The 19,137-nt window shown below is 43.7% G+C and overlaps 1 protein-coding gene across 13 annotated transcripts in view; it reads right to left on the bottom strand.

Moving 5' to 3' along the window:
- Nucleotides 1–19,137, bottom strand: part of LOC138736373 (paired box protein Pax-2-like) — a 289,107-nt gene that overhangs the window by 256,094 nt on the left and 13,876 nt on the right. For 4 of the 13 annotated variants that reach the window (XM_069885774.1, XM_069885775.1, XM_069885773.1 and 1 more), the window contains exons 3-7: nt 16,940–17,137; nt 12,121–12,206; nt 3,235–3,327; nt 2,210–2,332; nt 1,562–1,648 (exon numbers count right to left, since the gene is read on the bottom strand). In XM_069885774.1, the coding sequence (XP_069741875.1) occupies nt 1,562–1,648; nt 2,210–2,332; nt 3,235–3,327; nt 12,121–12,206; nt 16,940–17,137 (587 nt within the window). The remainder of the gene's footprint in view (nt 1–1,561; nt 1,649–2,209; nt 2,333–3,234; nt 3,328–12,120; nt 12,207–16,939; nt 17,138–19,137) is intronic. The other 9 variants (XM_069885777.1, XM_069885778.1, XM_069885783.1 and 6 more) reach the window with 3 other exon arrangements.

The raw sequence follows: 19,137 nt of genomic DNA, 5'->3' as shown, positions 1-19,137 counted from the left end.
CTCTTCCAGATGATCATATGCACAGAGGGTGTAATCAATAATCCAGAGTGATTAGTAAATCATCAACAAACCGGAGAGGTAAAATCAGTATTCTCAAAAATACAAATGGTCTTTTACAACAACATTGCATCGTCTCATTTAACCTGATGTGCTCAAGACTGCACAGCAGTCACAGTCATTGGAGTCCATCCATTCTGCACCAGTCTGATCCCACCACTTTAGAACACAAACTAGGCCTGTTAATTCTTGCGAGTCTTTCCTTTGGACTGTGTCCCTGTTTTCAGGGACTACCAGCAAGTGCATGTACTCCGAGTCTTCATTTTCCAGGACTGGTTTTATACCCAGTTGCCAGCTGATCCGCACTGGTCTTCATCCTGTAGTTTACCCATGGACCCAGTCCAGAGCACATATTATGAAAGGTTAAAAATGGCTGGACCTTGACAGTGACCTAGTCTGTGGCTCTTGACCCTCTTGCTGAAATATAGTGACAAGTTCTCAATCAAAGATCACAGTCGCCTCTCAGTGAATAATCACTCCAAGAATTTTTAGGAAAAAAACATCCTGGTTTCTAGCAGAGGAGGGCATTGTGGGGTGACGGGAATGTACAGGAATGTGTGGATAAAATGCACAAACCGTTCACTTTCCAAGCCCACCCCTTGGTTTCCTCTATTGCACTGACCTCAGTTCAATTAATGCCAAGCACCCACTCCTCCACTGACAGCGAGTGACCAAATGATGACAATATCCGATCACAGCCAGCAACATCCAATCCCAGCTGAAGACAGGGAGTGGCGATCGAAGCTCACTAAATTTGCCCTTCCATTCCAGATGAGCGTTTCTGTGGTAAGTTTTCTATTGTTAACTGGACTTCCTCTGGTAAGGGCCTAATGGAGATGACCAATGCACCATATTGCATAATGTTACTGTTAATTCATTCCCCCTTTACAAATTGTCACTTTTGTTGCAATGCAGGAGAGGATGCTTTAAAACTGATGGCACAGAGACAGCAGAACAAAATTTCTGGTCATTTATCCTGATGTAAGAACAATTTGCTTTTGTTACACAAAATAACACTGGACAACAAAGATTTTGTTTCCTGAACATGTTTGGGTGCATTTTATAATTTGGGGCTGTTGATCACAAAAATCACCTTAAAATTTTCCTATCGTGTACCATTTTTTTTTAGGTATAACCTATTTTTGAGATTTCCTGTCATACTTTAAGCCTACCTCAAGCAGACAAAACCCTGAAGTGTAACGTGTCATTGAAAATTAATTTTCTGCCTTCTCACTTGTTCTTCTTCCCTGCTGATCTTGGCGCAGTCAGTGACAAAGATGGTGAAAGGCTTCACCAGGACATTGCAACCATGGAAAAGCGATATCAGGGCAATGTTGGCCGACTAATGTTGGGCACGGACATGAGAGGCATCAGATGCTGAGTACAAATTAAAGTCAGCAGCAAAACATTTTCCGGTCAGTTGAGCTAACGCAATGTTTCAGCATTGTTATAGGCTTCAACATGTTAAATGCAATAAAAATTAATTTAATGTTTCTCCACCTACCTACGTGATACAGCAAATCTGAAATTATCTTTGTGTTCATCTTGAAGTTGTCTATCATAATCCCCAATTTTTTTTCAGGAAGCAAACCTTTTGAAAAAAAATTGTTGTCCAGTGTAATTGATACAACAGGTGATACAATCTTCCAGAGCCAAATGGGTTAAAGCAGTTAAACAGCACCATTCCTCCCTGTTTAATCAGGGAAAATTTTCAAACCAAATGCAATGGTCTCATGATGGACTCAGGGAATTCAGTATAAATGTACACAGCAATTTTTTTTTTACATATGAGCATGTTCCACCAACAAACAACACCCAAAAGATGGGTTGGGAATGTCAACCACCACTGCATGAACATTTCGAGGCAAGAGGCTGTATTGAAGCTTGAAGCCACTGAACTAAACTCCAACTAGGCAGCCCCAATGACCAATACCTCACAGCGGATCACGTTACACAAACTCGATCGCAGGACCAAATTCCATAATAAACATTAAACCCCATCTGCAGACTAGCTGAAGCCAACAGCCTGAACCGTATGTAAGCTAGAAGGTGATCAGAGAACAGATGGGCAGCACACGGTTGCAGTGCCAGAAACACTACCTGCCCCACAGGTGACAGCACAAAAAAAAGCTGTATTGGGTTTCTTGCTTACCTTCATCTCGTTTCCTCTTGGCATCACCATTCGATCGTGGAATGCCCAGAATTCCATTGATGGAGTAGGATCCCACGGGATCATTGGATGCCGAGGATACAGGTGGAGAGTTTGTGCTGGGGACTGAAAAGAATCAATTATAATTTTTACAGTTGCCTTTCCTGGCAGTTCAACAGTTTAACTCGTTATGCTGTACAGCCCACTTTGGTAAAGAAGCACCCCTTCTCCATCTCTCTCTCTCTCTCACTCTCTCACTCTCTCACTCTCTCACTCTCTCTATCACTCTCTCTCACACACACATACACTCTCTTTTTCCCTATCCCTCTTTCCTCCAGCTCCTGCCCTATCAGACAGCTACCCCTCTGGCCTCTCCCTCCCACCTAATACGACGCGCTCCGATTTCCGCCCACCTCCAATACGGACAGGGCTGTAGGTTAATTCGGGGGTAATAGGGCAGCACAGGATTAAATTGCTGGAATTGGCTTCCACTGTGCTGTAAATAAAATGTAAAATTAAATAAAGTTTAGCATTTTTAAATGACCTCTTACCTGGTCCTCCCCCACCTTTTTAATTCTTCCCGTTTTATTTTTCTTATTCCTGATGAAGGGCTCAGGCTAGTGGTCACCCTTCACTTCCTATGGATGCTGTGTTAACTGCTGAATTTCTCCAACTTATTTTTATATTGCAAGCAATATTGATGGCAAAAGTGATCCTCATCCCAGACGCTAATCAGTATAGGTCATTCCACCCATTGCCAAATCGATGGGAGCGCTCCTTGATGTAGTACTTAGCCAAACATGGTGTTGAGGTTGTACTCTCTGTGCTGAGTTAATTCATAGGTTACTGTTCAACTCATGACTAAGTTAGCAAGGTGGGAAAGGGGGATGGGGGTGGGGGTGGGGGGAAACCAGTTCCCTAATCTGGCGACCTCTGTTGGGAAGTGCACGTGGGTGGATTCTGAACGGGAATCGAGGGAAGGTTCAGCTGTGATACCTTCCAGAGACTTATAGCTGGCCAATACTCACTGTCAAGGTTCAGACGTGAATAAAGGCCACTCGAGCAAGGTATCGGAGGCAAGCTGGTTCCCCACAGATCTCCAGCCAAGTGAGATGAAATATCTGGTGGGAATGGGGAGACAAAATTAGGAAGAAAGATAATTATAAATCAAAAGGAAGTGGACTACCTCAGGTGGCCCTTTGAATCTCTGATTATCAAATTGGATTATTAGACTCAACGTAAGGCGAGGACACAAATGCTGGGGAAACTCTGCTGGTCAAACAGTTAAATAACAAGGCTAAATATACATCAATGATTCAGGCTTCAGCTCTTCATCAAGGTGTGGGTAGGACAAATGACATGGTACTTGGTTTCAGAAAAATTACCCTTCATATGAGGACATTAAAAGTAGCCGAGTACACTCAGGTCATCCACCCATGTTCAGGGGTCAAGCAATTTTCTAACTGCTCCCCAGCACCTGCAGTCACACAAGCTCTGGAAGACCTACCCGGTCCTGCCATGACTAGAGTCGGGGTAAGGGTGAGAAACGAGCAGCAGCTCCTGGGGCCCAGCTGATCGCTCACCTCCTTCGTTCCAGGTGAGGACGTGGGCGAGCTCATCACATGGCAGAGAGGACGCCTCAACGGCTCAGTCTACCGGCCAACCCTCCCTGCAGCCACAGCCCAGCCAACACATCGCGCCCAAACTCAAGCATTTCATTTAAACATAGCATTTGCCTTCTCAAGCTGCCAGAGAGTTGCTAATACATGGAACGAAAGGGAAGGAATTAGGAGGTGAGGGTGGTAGGGTGGGTGTGAGTGGTAAATGGAAAAATCTTGGATATGGGTGATCACCTGCAACAGACCGGACTGAAACTGCACTGAAATCTGCAGTGAATGCCTTACTTCCCTATCAACCTTCACCCATTGTCTCAATACATGATGCTTCATCCAACCCAAACATTGATTTATAAATTAAACTATTCAAATGGCATCACACAATGGGACCATACTCAATAGTTGAAACACATGATACAAAATTTCATAAGACTATTCAATAATTGTCAATAATTAATTACGAGTGTTGCAGAATATTAATAAAATTATGATCAAATATATTTTAAAAGGGCAAGATCATAAGGTTTCGTTGTTAGGTCACATTTTGCAAATATCCATTGTTTGGGAGAGTATTCTGAAGCAGTGAAGGCTGCAAGCTGGCAGACCTACTGCACAACCCCATTTCAAGATGGGCTTTGAGATCTGAATTCAGCCTATTCTAAATTTCCATCGTCAATTGCAGAGGTTGTGGCTGGTTATTGTGTTTCTCCTGCAATAGGGGAAAAAGAAGACCTCCTTCTAGTAACCTGGAAGAAGAGCTTATCTTTTGGAAAAAGTGCTGGTGAATTTAATATCAGTTCAATTCTGTGCACAGTATGGAGCACAGATCTCAACCTTTTTCTTTCCAATCACATCCCACCTGAAGTAATCCCTTACTAATCACAGAGCATCAATGGCATAGGGATTACTTCAAGTGGTATGTGAATGGAAAGAAAAAGGTTGAGAACCACTGGTATGGAAGATACCAGTGAATTTGGAGAAGTGAAAAGTGAATGATTGAACAGTGAAAACAGAGCATTCCTGAACAGGGAACTGGAGGGGTGGGGGGATTAATTTAGGTTAACTTAATAGTAATGTTAAGTATTGATCTCATTGTTATAAAACCAGTTTTGCTTAAGCAACCAGTGTCTTTTAGTGAATTTCTCTTGCTGCTGGTTTTAGAGTCGTTTGGGATTATAACGCTTGGCAGTATCTGACATAATCATAACTGGGTGATGGTAAAGATATGGGACAAAGGTGAGGACACAAAGTTCAGTCACAGATCAGCCATGATACTGTCGACCAAACAGCCAGTTCCTGTTCCTGTATCGTTAAACTCCAATGTGTGTGGAAATATCCCATCTCAAACACCCTAACCATAAATCCCTGGGAATGCAGATAGTGAAAAGCAGTGTCACAGGTGGATAGGGTCATAAAGAGAGCTTTTGGCATATTGGCCTTCATAAATCAAAATACTGAGTACAGGAGTTGGAATGTTGTATCAGACATTGATTGGTGAGGTCAAATTTGGAGTATTGTGTGCAGTTTTGGTCACCTAATTGCAGGAAAGATATCAATAAGATTAGAAAGAGTGCAGAGAAGATTTACTAAGATGGACTTCGGGAACTAAGTTACAGGGAAAGGTTTAAAATGATTAGAACTTTATTCCCTGGAGTGTAGTAGAATGAGGGGAGATTTGATAGAGGTGTTTAAAATTAGGAGCGGAATAGGTTTTTTTTCCACTGAGGGTAGGTGAGCCACAAACCAGAGGACATGGGTTAAGAGTGAAAGGGGAAATGTTTAGGGGGAACATGAGGAGGAACTTCTTCACATGGTGGGAGTGTGGAACAAGCTGAATGTGGGCTCAATTTTAACATTTAAGAGGAATTTAGACAGGTACATGGATGGGAGGGGTATGGAGGGTTATGGGCTGGGTGCAGGTCAATGGGATTAAGCAAATAAAAAATGGTTCGGCACAGACTAGAAGGTCCAAAGATGCTTGTTTCTCTGTGGTTCTATAAAATGTGCCCATTCACCGACCATTATGCCAATCCCTTCAGCTCTTCATCTAAGGACTCACTTTATTAATTACTAATTTATATATATTTAAATATATATATATTTGCAGTCAGTTGATTTACATTTCTTTGTATACATTACTCTCTTTCATATATGTAACTTCTCTTCAGTACAGTTTACAATTATCGAAAAGTAGAAATTGTGCTTGGCCCACAGGAAAAAGAATCTCAGGGTTTTATGTGATGTCATGTATGTACTCTGAAAATAAATCTGAACTTTGAATTATTTTCCACCCTCTCCCTCCCCACCCCCCCCCCACACACACACACACACACACACACACACACACACACACACACACACACACACACACGCACACACACACACACACACTATTCTCAGCAGATGTGATTCCATTGCCAATGCCTTTGCTCAGGGTCCCTCAAGAATTGCTTCCTGGTGTCAAATGTTGTTGTGGGGGGTGTGTATGGGGGGAGGGGGTGGGTGGTGGAGGGATCTTCATCAGCAACAAATCAAACAACAGACTAGTGTTGGACCTGTAGCTCAGCCAGGTTCAGAACGACCCAAAACAACATATAGTCATTGTGCACGAGTCAGATTGGCCACGACTGTTCCAGCTTCTGAGGCAGGGCCCCAATGTAAGAGGACATCTGGCCATCAGACTACTGGCCATTCTGACAAATGTTTTGGGACCTGAAACACTAACCATTCATCTTTCCAAAGGTGCTGTCTGACCCACTGGGTGTTTCTACAATTTTCTGTTTTTATTCTGTTATCCGTTCAACTGATTTGTGCAGGGCTGCCTGAACCCTATCCAGTCTTGTCACATTCATGCTGTCTCCAAACTCTTTAAAGTTATTTTATTTGAAGCATATCGTGCAAAGCAAAGCAGAAACCAAAGAGTGTGTGTGTGTGTGTGTGTGTGTGTGTGTGTGTGTGTGTGTGTGTGTGTGTGTGTGTGTGTGTGTGTGTGTGTGTGTGTGTGTGTGTATGTGCATGCGCGTGCACACTCAGATCGATGTATGGCTATTAAAATAGTGTGCAGATAGAAAATCACTAATAATAGTAGTCAAAATGGCACGTGGAAGAATCAGCCCACCTGTCTTCAGACACAAGCTGTTCTTTTCCTGTACTGTTCAAATAGGGCTGTGTGATCTTGCTGTCAGTAACTGCTCTGTTTTGAGGGAGTGAATGCATGGCATCTCACTGTGCCGTAACTGTAAAATTACACCAATTACCCCAGCTCGGATAATATATAAATCATCCCAGTAGGAGCACCATCTGTGAAAACAAGTGCCAAGCAATGGCAGCCCACCCTCGACTTTAGGTTTGCTAATATTCATCAAGAATCACTCCCTGCCCAGACAGTTAACTCCCACCATTCACAGGCTGTGTTGACCTGGAATTCCTTAATGTTCAAGCATCCCTTGAAGCCTTACTGGTTGAAAGTATCGCCCAATGAAGTATTGAACTAGGCAAACCAGGTAAAATCAGTAAACTAATATCAGACAAGATGGCGGACGATCCTATATCATTCGGTATCACTTTTCCTTAGAAACCTGGAAATTTGGCCAGTGCAAATATTGGATGCAAATAGGATGAGGCTGAGTTGTGACATCCTTCGTGGTTGGATATTCCAGTGACAAGACAATTAGGCTCTTATCGGAATCAACTAGCTGGAGATATTAAGGGATTCCTGTACCAAAGGGTCACAAAATCAAACCAAATCCCAGCCAAAAGGCCATCCGGCCCATCAACACTTTGCTAAAACTATCCACTCCCCCCCGCTATAATGTCTCTCTTTTTCCAGAACATGGCCAGTTTTCTTCATAAAATTATCACTGAATCTGCATCCATTGTCCTTTGAAGCAGCGCCCTCCAGATCCGCATAAACAATGCCTCCTTATCCTTAGATCCCAGACTTCTCTGTCCCCACTCCTCCACTAACCTTCTCAGCTGTGAAGCAGACAATACCAGCTTCTCCAATCTCTCCTTGGAACTTAATTTGCCCTGCCTAGTACTGTACCCAGCCACAATCTAAGCTTGGGAAGGAGGCAGAGGGGTTTGTCATCAATAATATTACCACACCAGGGAGCTAATTCCACTGTTGAATCACAGATGCCACCTCTTGTCATGGAATGTCATTATACTGGAGCTAATTTTTACTGCACCTGGTTTTGTATTCTAAAATAGTTAAATCAAACAGATGGCTGCAATTGGTCTTGAAGTAAGATAGTCTCAGTGCCCAAATTAAAGCATTTCAAATAATGATTATTTGGCTAAATTATTACATTTAAATGGAGTGAAATAAAAATGGAGAATAGTCAGGGGATGAATTGACCGTTCACTTTTTAAAATTGGAATCTTTCATCTCTTTGAATCTTTCAAAGGAAAAGATCTTCTCCGCAGAGAATGAGACCCATTTGCAACTTCCAATGTCGATCCACCCCATTGTTCCCTGTGAAATGCACAGGACAGGCAGGTGAAATGAAAAATGTTCCTTCAGGGTGGAACATGCTGCTGACAACTTCAACTGCATCCTCACCCAGTGTTCGCAAGTCCAACTGCAGGATCAAGCCACCGCACAGTTCTCCCGCCTGAACCTTTGCGGAAAAATTGGTGGAAGTATCAGAGAAATGGTGTCACCATCCTCGTGGGTAGAGGATCTGACAGAACCTCTGAGTCATAGTCAGACTTTTCTCAGAACACCATTCTTTGGATGGGATATCAAACTCAGATCCTAAATCCTGCTCTTGAATGCTGTGGCAACACAAAATTCTCCTTTCAACTGAAAACTCGTTTCACTTATGGTTTTTTGGGAAAATTGTGGAAAATAAATTAACATAATTTTCTGCCTGTGTGGCCGTTCACACTGGGCCCCTTTTTAGACTGCAAGTCCCTGAGTGCAACAGTCCCGTGGATTGGATGTGTTGTAGAATGGATGACCGTCAATGAATTTTTCCAGTATGATATACACCGCAGGCTGCCTCCAAAACGTTGAGGGGTCCTGCAGGATCAATCGCAGGGCAGGAACTGACTCCAAATTCCTGCACATTCCTTTTTAGACCGCCCGGGTAGTGGCAAAATTCCTGGATTGTGCCATTACACACCTGCAGTCTAAAAACTATAACTGATGTTCATGGGAGATTTTGTGTGCAAAATTCCCACCAATTTACCTGTTCTGTAAGAGCAGTCAACTTCATAACAATTTATTAAATGCAAAACTGTATAAATAAATACATTATTTCAATGAACACTAATAAGTCAGTTTGATTTCAAATGCAAACCTAAATGACCAGCTTTTGTGTTTATTCTGACTCCATGAAGCTGACAGAGATCTTATTGCAGTTAAAGTGTTAAAATAGGTGTATATCTTTATATAACAAGCAAGTCTATGAATCAATGCATATTGATGACTCTTTCACCATCTATTATTTTAAAGTTCCAGGATTCATGCAGGCAGATTATGAAATAAGACATGGTCATCATGCATGGTAATGAATGTTTACACATGTTAATTACATAATCCCACACTGCCACTTTCTCCCTTTGCCCTTGAATTATGCGCCCCAATTCTCTGATTGAAATTAGTTTCCCCATTCCAGATCAGAACACATCACGCCAAATTAAACTAAACCCGTCTACCTGTAAGATGCGTCTAGTTCTTTATTTTATTTTAAAGATCCAAATCCTCTGGTCACCAAGCCCTTATCCCATTGAACATACTGGTTTTGTGATCATTTCATGAAACCCCTTCACAATTCTGATCACTCCTTTCAAATGCCTTCTTAAAATTCTCTTCCCTATGGAGACCAAAGCTCTCGTCTCCCATTTCTCCGGGCAACTGAAGTCCTGAACCCTGGTCTTTTCTAAATCTTTTCTAAGCCTTCCCTGCTTCAGCTATGTCCCAGTGGTGCCAAATGAAATCACGTTAAAAAAAAATGCGAGTGTGGGCCTGCAGTCCGGTGGATTCGTAGTTAGTGAATAAAGATATCGATCTGTTGGAATTATGGGCAGAGAAATGGCAGATGGGGTCCAATGTGAAGAAAGTGTGAGGTGTTGGCACAACAATTTAAACAAGAAAGTCTGCAGATGCCACGGTCCAGTGCAATACCTGCGGCAAAAGCTTCAGCAGGTCACGCCGCATTCATTGGAAGTAAGGGGCAATCAAGGTATCGTCAATGCAGATAGGAGCCCGAATGAAAAGGTGGGGGAGGGAAAGAAGAGGAGAGAAGGGAGGAAGGGATAGGGTGAGGAGCAAAGGGCAGGTGGAAAGGTAGAAGAGAAAAGACCTGGAAGTGATATGGGGAGAGGGCAGAGATAGGAGAAAGAGTGGAGAGTGGAGAGTGAGGAAGGAGACAGAGAGGCATACAGTGGAGGAGATTAGGAAATTGGGGACTTTGAGAGGTCAAGTGTAAGGGGAAAGTGTAGAGTAAATAGCATGAGTTTGAGGAGCACCAATTCCCCATTCCCCATCATTCCCCATAAGTGGCAATACAAGCTGATAAGCAGTGGTGGGCAACTTTTTTCTTTCCACTCACCTATCACCTTACGTCATCCCTATGCCATAGGTGCTCTGTGATTAGTAAGTTTGAAAACCACTGTTTCAATCATATCTAGTAGACTCATTATGTGCAGGGTTTCATAACTCCCAAGGAAATGGGCCAATAACAATTTTTCTCAAGCAAAATATTTCTGTAACAATTGGGTCCAGAGCAATGATTTTCAGCCTTCCTTTCCCACTCACACCCCACCTTAAGCAATCCCTTACTAATCACAGAGCACCGATGGCATGGGGAATACTTAAAGTACAATACAAGATTTTTTTTAAAGGTTGCCCACCCCTGTTGAAGAAGGCTTGTTTTTTTGATTCGGGTATTGAAGATAAAAGTCAGGAAGTCATGTTGCATCTATGTGAAATTTTGATTTGGCCACATTCAGAGAATTTGTGTGCAATTCTAGGTCATCACATTGCAGAAGGATGTGGAGGTTTTGAAGAGGGTGCAGAAGGGGTTGTTTGGGTTAGAGATAATTAAATCTCAGGAGAGGTTGACAAATTTGACTTGTTTTCTCTGGCACACGGGAGACTGAGGAGCATCTGATTGAAGTTCATAAATTCTTGAGAAGCAAAGATAAGGTCAAGGGTCTTTTCCCCCAGAGTGGAAATGTTAAAAACTAGAAATGTTTAAGGTGAATGATTAAAGTTGATGTTCTTTTTTTATTGACACAGCGAATGGTAGGTGCCAGGAATGTGTAGCTGGTGGCAGCTGGTATCTTAGTGATGTTTAATCATCATTTAGGTAGGCAGGTGAACAAGCAGGGAATAGGGTGGGGGGGGGGTGGGAGTGGTTTAGGGACAACACAGGTAGATGGGATTAGTTTAATTTTACATAATGGTCAGCACAGATATGGCGGGCCAAAGCATCTGCTCCAGGGATGCATTGTTCTGTGATAAAAACACACAGACACGCTGGAGCAACTCACATCGTCCATAGCTAAAGACGTTTTGGCCCTGAGCCCTCCCTCAAGGGTTCAAGCAAAGAGCAGGGAAGGTTTCAGAATAAAGGCTGAGGAAGGGAAGGTGGAGGACTCCAGACCAACAGCCAAAAGGCGTTCATTTTGATATGAGGTGAGAATTGATTTTGGCTCTGTGAAAGGGGACAGAGGGAAAAAGGGAGAGAGAGAGCTGGGGGAAGAAGAAGTGGGAGGGGGAGAAGAAGAAGTGGGAGGGGAAGAATGGGAGGGGAAGAAGAAGTGGGAGGGGAAGAATGGGAGGGGGAGGGGAAGAATGGGAGGGGAGGGGAGAAGAAGTGGGAGGGGGAAAGAAGACATGGGAGGGGGAAAGAAGTGGGAGGGGAAGAAGAAGTTGGAGGGGGAAGAAGAAGTGGGAGGGGGAAAGAAGAAGTGGGAGGGGGAAGAAGAAGTGGGAGAGGGAAAGAAGAAGTGGGAGGGGGAAAGAAGATGTGGAAGGTGGAAAGAAGAAGAAGTGGGAGGGGGAAAGAAGAAGTGGGAGGGGGAAAGAAGAAGAAGTGGGAGGGGGAAGAAATGGGAGATGCCAATGTTAATCCCATCCAGTCGGAGGGATGCGGTGCTGTCCCTCCCTTTTGAGGGTGCATTGTGATCTAATTCTACCTCTAATTTAGGGTTGTGCTCCGTTCTCATTCTGCTTTGTGGTGTCAGCGAACAGTTGAGCCTGAAGGAAAGATCTACGATGGCCAAAGGGTTAAATTTGGTCTGTGTGCAGTAATTAGCTTTCCTCCCAGGCTTGCCCTCCCTTACCTATTGTGTGGCCTGGCGCGGTGACTGCTGTCCCTGGTCCGTCCGGTGAGGGATGGAAAGGCTGTTGCACTTTGGTCCGAATGATCCTGCAAATAAACCATGAAATCACATCAATTCACCTCAATGATCAGGGCGACTGACTTTACCTGGCCACGGCTAATCTAGTTGTCTAGCGTGTAAGCAGCCGCAGCTCCCCAGGCAGAACTCCCAGAATCAAATCTGCGTGAGGCGGCTGGTATTGGGAAAATGATGTGATTTAATTGATGTGAGGACTCGAGAAAAGTTGAGAATTGGTTGCAAGTGAAGTAATGCAAATAGAAAGCTATAAATTATATGTGACAGGAATGCAATAGTGCTGCTTGCAGGGCTTGTCCTATCGCAGGATACCCTGCACACATGACACATTTGGAAAGGGTTCGTTACCAATGAACTGCTAATGTCCGTGCTTGAACCGTTCAGCGGGCATTTCCGATTATTGGGGACGTGGTATGTGTTTCTGAATTATAACGGGAGCCCCGCTTTGTCCGAATCCAGCGGTAGGGTCCGGGGTCAGAGCTCCTGCCTCCCCTCCCCCTCCCTCCGTTCCTGCAACCCCGTTCCCCCCTCTCTCCTGACACCCGTTAACGAACTCCTGGCTAGTGGTTGACCCCTTTACGTGGCATCACCTACAACCCTGAGATTTTTTTTCTCTCTCTTCCGCGGGCGAGGCAGAATTTCCACTTATTAGAAGTGCAAAATAAAACTGTACGAATGTAAACAATGCAATACAGAGAGAGAAAATTCTATAAATGCACTGGGAGTCCTTCAACGAATCCCTGATTGAGTTTGTCGTTGAGGGGTCTGATGGTGGAGGGGTAGCAGTTATTCCTGAACCTGGTGGGGCGAGACTGGTGGCACCAAGACCTCTGCAAATATTTAAATCACAGCCTTGGTCATGAGTCACAAGAACTGTGAAACAGATATCAAATGTAAACAAACTGACTGTGCAATAAAACAAATCAATGAAGTGCTTAATAGAGCGAAAGTCCTTAAAACGAGTCCCTGATTGAGTTTGTCGTGGAGGCGTCCCGATGTTCCCGAACCTGGCGGCACCTCCACCTCTTTCCAGCGGGCTCTGACTTTACCCAACTGAATCGTGGGGTCAGAACGCTTGGAAGTAGATTCTTCCAAACTCTGCTTCAACTACACTGATGTAAAGCTGATAACCACCCACCCCCCACCCCCCCCCCCCCACCAACGCCGCCCCTCCGTGTTATTGCATGACCTCTAACACCTGGGATCCCCAAGTAGGAGTTCATATAAAAGCAGTCAATATACATCAAACACTCATTGATTTTAATGGCTACAGGATCGCCCACAATCTCCCCTGTAATCTCCTCGGGGCGACGCGACAAAAGCTACAGGACTTATATATTAAAAAAAGTATCAATATTTTATTTGGATTTTCAAATTCCTCCATAACTATTATTTGACCTATTGACTCGCGCCGGCCACATAAATTCACCGACTTTATTCGGAATCCATGTCCTGGATATTGAATAAGCAATCTGGAAGGTTGAATTAATGAGCTGGCCGTTGCGGAAAATTCCCTGAGGAAATATTAAAATTGCTTGGAGTTGGAATCAATAAACATCGAAAAAAAAGGGCTTGTTTTTTTTTAAATGGCCACCAGCCGCTTGCTTTTAATTCCTGCCTGCAATGCAACAGCGGAATGAAGCCTTGTCTAGTTGTAATCTTTAAAAATTCATGCAAGGAGAACGTTTAACTACAACGTGTACATGCCAATGTAATGATCTGAGATAATCGTTGTATATTGAATTAAAACCCAGCACTCCAAAGCAACGCCCTTTCATTAAGTCGAAAAAATTCATTGCTGCCCTCTAATCTTTAGTATAAACACTAACCCCTGCAAGCCTCCTTGATTTCTTTCAACCCCACTCCAATTTAATTGAAGCTGAAAACTTTTTTTATATAACAAACGGTCTCTAATCCGATTAATCGACACCTAAAATGTATCGCACATATATGTTAGAATGTCCTTGATTACTTTCTTTCTCTCCTAGTATCTTACAGTATCACCCATATTTTAAAATATCTCAGAACTCATCTACTGAAAGTTCTAATCAATCGCTGCCCCGATCTCCAAACGCAACGCTGACAGCAACCTGAAGCAAAGTTTATTTCTGTACCCCACCGTGTGATTTACTTTCATTTCTGCCAACTCTTCCCCACAACCTCCCTTCCACACTTTCTCAACCCAGAATGATGTGGTCTTTTTTTAAAAAAAACGGGCATGCATCGAATCTCGATGGTTTTCGACGTCTGAACTTGAATTTTAAAAATAGTTACGGTGGGGTACTCGGCGAAGGCACAACAAAACAATTTTAGAGACTCGCTGAGGAGGTGGGGGGGGGGAGCAATATTCGACTCCACTAAACACCGATCCCAATCTAAAACGAGAGAAAGCGCCTCCAAGTCTTTAGGGCGAATTGCTGTTTAAAACACCTGTTAGACATTTGAAGCAGTGTAATCGCAAACGAGAACCCACGATTGTAAATTACAGAAGTCTGTGATTGAAGTAAAAGTACAAGGCTGGAGAAACTCAGCAGGTTTATGTAGCAAAATGAAAATGCATAACCAACATTTCGGGCTTGAAACTTTCGAGGGCAGAGCTCAAGCCCGAAACGTCGGTAATGCATCTTTTATCTTAGTTATATAAAATACTCCCTCTGAGCTGCTGAGTATTTCCAGCTTTGTGTTTTAATTTTACATTTTAAAGACATTCAACTGGTTTCTCTCTCTTCCCCCCCCCCCCCCTCCCCCCCTTCTCTATTCAGTCGCGAATCTATTGAACTCGCCTTTAGTCTCGTCATAACTGGATACGGATTGCCACGGGTATACAGTGTCTGCGGGAAATACAGCGGGGTCAGACACTATAACCACCTCTTTCCCTTCCCATTTCCGAGATCGGGTGCCAGGGACAATTTATTTATCCAACTGTCAGAATATATATTTTTAGAAACATTTTATTCTGTGTCCGCAAGTAGCAAAGTAAACGGTGGTCACTTCCCTTCGAGTCTCTATTGGTAGTAATTCTGGCAAACAATGCAGAAAAGCAACTATTTCAGCTCATTGGGTGTGTTCGCAGGTAAATAAACATCGGAATTAAGGACGCAGTGTCCGAATATCTGGGAAAGAAGGCTTCTAAAATCCTGCTGCATCGACCAAGAAGGGTCGATGTCCACATTCCTCGTTTGGGTTTGGGACCGAGTCCCGATCCCTGACCGGTCTGATATTCATATGGGGGAACAGACACTTCAGTATCTGCTATTAATATGGGGGGGAATGAAAGATGCGTTCGGAACGTTGCCTAGTGAAGGAAAGTCGGGATTCTAAAAGTTGTTAGCCGAGATCCTTATTTTCAGAAATTATTTTTTGCCTTAAGGGGGTGGCAACTGACGGTGTTTTACCGTCAGACTGTGTGTGTAGTTTTTCAGTGGCTGCTGTGCAAAAGCGGATGTGAACCTCGCGATGAACTTCTGTCAAAGTGAACCGTCAGAAAAATATTTGATTTTCCCCCAAGATCCACTTTTTCGGCCGGTGAACAATTTTATTTAAAAGGGATACGAGAGAAAAGCTACCAAAGAGGGTGAAATGAACGTATCAAAAGAAATAGGGAAGAACAGAGAGGTGGGGGTTAGTGTGGAGAGAAAGAGAGGGGGGGCAGATCCCGGAGCAAGTCTGGACTGCTTAATATAGATTATATTTTACAACTATACAATGTGTTTTAATCTCGCAAAAGAAATGTCTGCAAATGGTCCGAAATTACCAGGCACGCCGGCGAGAAGCGGTCTCTGTAAATTCGGATGATAGATTTCTCTCCCCCGGTTCTGGTTTACTTCGATATTCCCAAACCCCATTTTTCCCCGCACCCATGGCGAGCGCTCAATCTGCCTATTTGTGTGCGTTGTAAAGTACCCCCCCTCTCTCTCTCTCTCCCCCCTCCCCCCCCCCCCCGGGGTTGTTCAAAGGAGACCCATTCCCAGCACTTGAACTTTAAGGCGCCAAGGAGGATTCACCAGCCACGGGCAGCTTGCAATCTTTAAATCAATGTCCTGCAAAGACCCTCCTTAACAGTTTACATTTCCACCAATTTGCAATTATATTAAACGGCCAAAAGCCCATTGCATCCGGGGTCTTTCTCGCTTCCCCTTCATTGATAGTCTTACATAGATCCCCGTGGTCCCAGGTGAATTCTTGGTGTTTAGCGTGTTTTCATTAGGAATTCATGTTCAGCATTACCGTCACTCGTTTGGTCCTTGCAAACCTTTCAAGAGTACTCGTAATGCTCTCTATATTATATGGATAGATTTTGCCTTTCGCTTGTTCCCTTGAAGGGGCGTTGTTGAAGACTAAAACAGATTTTTTTTTTCCCCTGAGACATATTAATTGTTATTTCATGTTATTAAAAATAGATTCGAAAGGTATTTCCTCTGTTTTACCCCTTTCTGATAATTAGATCGTTCGGTTCTGTTTATTCTTGATTCCCTGTGTTTACAATCAAATCGATTCATCTGTGCTACCGTTAACATACATATCATACGATTAAATCGCTATGCATTTGACTCCCTCCCCACCTTGTCAATGAAACCAGTTCTAGATACTAGTTTAGAATGAGATCGCATCAGTTAAACTAGAAAAAGTCCCAGATGCCTGTATTCTTAGTTTAAAAAAAAATAGATAAAGCATTTATTCTTGTTCTGGAGGCAAGTTGCACCCGAATTGATGGCTCTCTCTCTCCCTCTCTCTCTCTCTCTACCTGTTGATGGAGCTGACACTGGGCACGCTGTCGTTGTCACAAATCCCCTCGGCCAGTAGCCGGTCCCGGATTTCCCAGGCGAACATGGTGGGGTTCTGGCGTTTGTACTCGGCGATTTTATCCACGACTTTCGGTGTTGCGACCTTGGGTTTCGAACCCCCAATTACTCCGGGCTTGATGCTGCCCGTTTCGTAGTATCTGATAGGGGAGAAAAGCCAGAGAAACGAAAAAAGATAACAAGTAAAACTTCAGCAATTGTGCGGATGTTTTGTGTGTGTGTGTTAAGTATTTTACATTTTCTATAATCTTTTATCGAATTACATTTCGGGAAATGACAGCGAAACACGTTATTTACTGCCCCATAAAATAGATAAAACGCGAATACATCAGTGTATACATGCAATAGTTTTAACTTGTCTGGGTGATACCGCCCCCACCCCCACACACTGAAAGAACCCACTGTGTCTCTGAACTAGCAAAGGCACCGATGCACACCCTCTTCTTACAATCGAGAAATAATTTTCGCAAGAGCATAAGAGTAACGCTGCCGAGGTTTCCAGGGCCGAATTTTGGTTTTGGCGAAGGAGTGTGGGAGCGGCGAGGGGACACGGAGCAGAAATTTCTGCTCTTTTCCCGAATCTCCTTTGCCACCCACACCCATTCCCCCCCACTCTCTCTCTCTCTCTCTCTCACACACACACACACACACACACACACACACACACACACACACACACACACATACATCAGGCGAAAAAGACGAGAAACCAGAAGTGGAAAGAGGGAGAGATGAAACCAAGATAAAGACAAGAGAGTTTAAACGCCATTGCTCAGGTAATATGTGAAACTACGTTTATTTCTAACCCATAAGGTTCTGTTCCTTTTTAATGTGTAGAAATTAAAGGGTTTTAACGATCGGCGATGGTTATTTTCAATCTCCCTGTATTATCCGACGTGAACAGAGGGGCCAGGAGCAAATGTCACAGTGTGAACAAGAATTGTTCGGAATCTTGTTTGCCCCACTGTCATATGGAACGAGTTTCCCAGCCTCATTGTGTTTAAGATTTTTTTTAAAGCCAAGGGACATGTTCGACTGTCAAAATTCACAAGTCGGCAAAATGAGTGAGACGGAATTCGCCCCATCCTCGGTATAAATTGAAAACCAAATCTCTAACACGGAATGCAGTTTCAGCCCTGGTTACTTCAGTAACGACGTCCGATTAAAGCAGGAAACGTTCCATTCTGAATGGAACAGCCTCGGCGGTGTTTCACACGCCACACACATTTTTTTTCCGCCCACCCAGTGCGCAGAGTCAGGACTGAAAAGTCGGTGGGTTTTACAGACAAAAACCTCAGCAAACAGTTGGGCGTTTGAAGGCAATGGTGCCCCAATGTCCAGACTAGATGACACGGGCTAGTGTTTGGGGGTTCGTACTTGGTGAGTGCAGACCAGCGTGTTGTGGCTGGCCGCATCTCACTCACTATGAACACCCCCCCCCCCCCTTTTCCCAACCACACACTGTCTCCATGACTACATGGATGTTACAACAGCATACGTGTATTTATTCTGGAATGACACCAAACATGTAATGATTTTAGAGCAGTGTGAAACGGTCAAATAGTGAAGTTTCCCCATTGTCACCTCTGCGGGTTTTCTGTGTGTGTATGTGTGTTTCAGGTTGAATTATCTCCCGTGATCACCCCGGTCAATTCTAATTCAAAATAACTCAGTTAGATTGAACTGACAATGGCTGGAAAATGATATTGCTTGGCAGTCTACAAGATCCGAACAGCAATTTCTCAGCTGAAGGTTCTAATGTTAGTGAAATGAGTGACTAACTCCTCTTTCATATTGCAGCATTTAGCCCACAGGACAAACGTCAGTTCACTTAAAGCTAAAATGTGCTCGTTAAAAAAATATTATTTGGACGCCAGATTTAATTCAGTAAAGTTTCTCAATAGGGTTAAAGACCTCGTTTATCTCCCGTTCTTTTCCTAATTGTACCAGGAGTTGCATGTATGAACAATGGTTTAATACTGGTTGGGTCTGTTAGCCGGCGTGATAGATCAGATTGATCAGCTTGTTTCGAGGCAAACAAAAAGATCGACCATTATAGGCCAGTAAGAACGGCTTGAAACCGCACCTGTTCCAACCAGCGGCCCCAATTTGCATCAACCACGTCGGCCTCGGCCGGGCC

Source organism: Narcine bancroftii, chromosome 6 (genome assembly GCF_036971445.1).
Source record: "Narcine bancroftii isolate sNarBan1 chromosome 6, sNarBan1.hap1, whole genome shotgun sequence".
NCBI classification, from domain to species: Eukaryota; Metazoa; Chordata; class Chondrichthyes; order Torpediniformes; family Narcinidae; genus Narcine; species Narcine bancroftii.
Note: the sequence above shows the minus strand (reverse complement) of the source record. Positions and strands in the feature narration are given on the sequence as shown.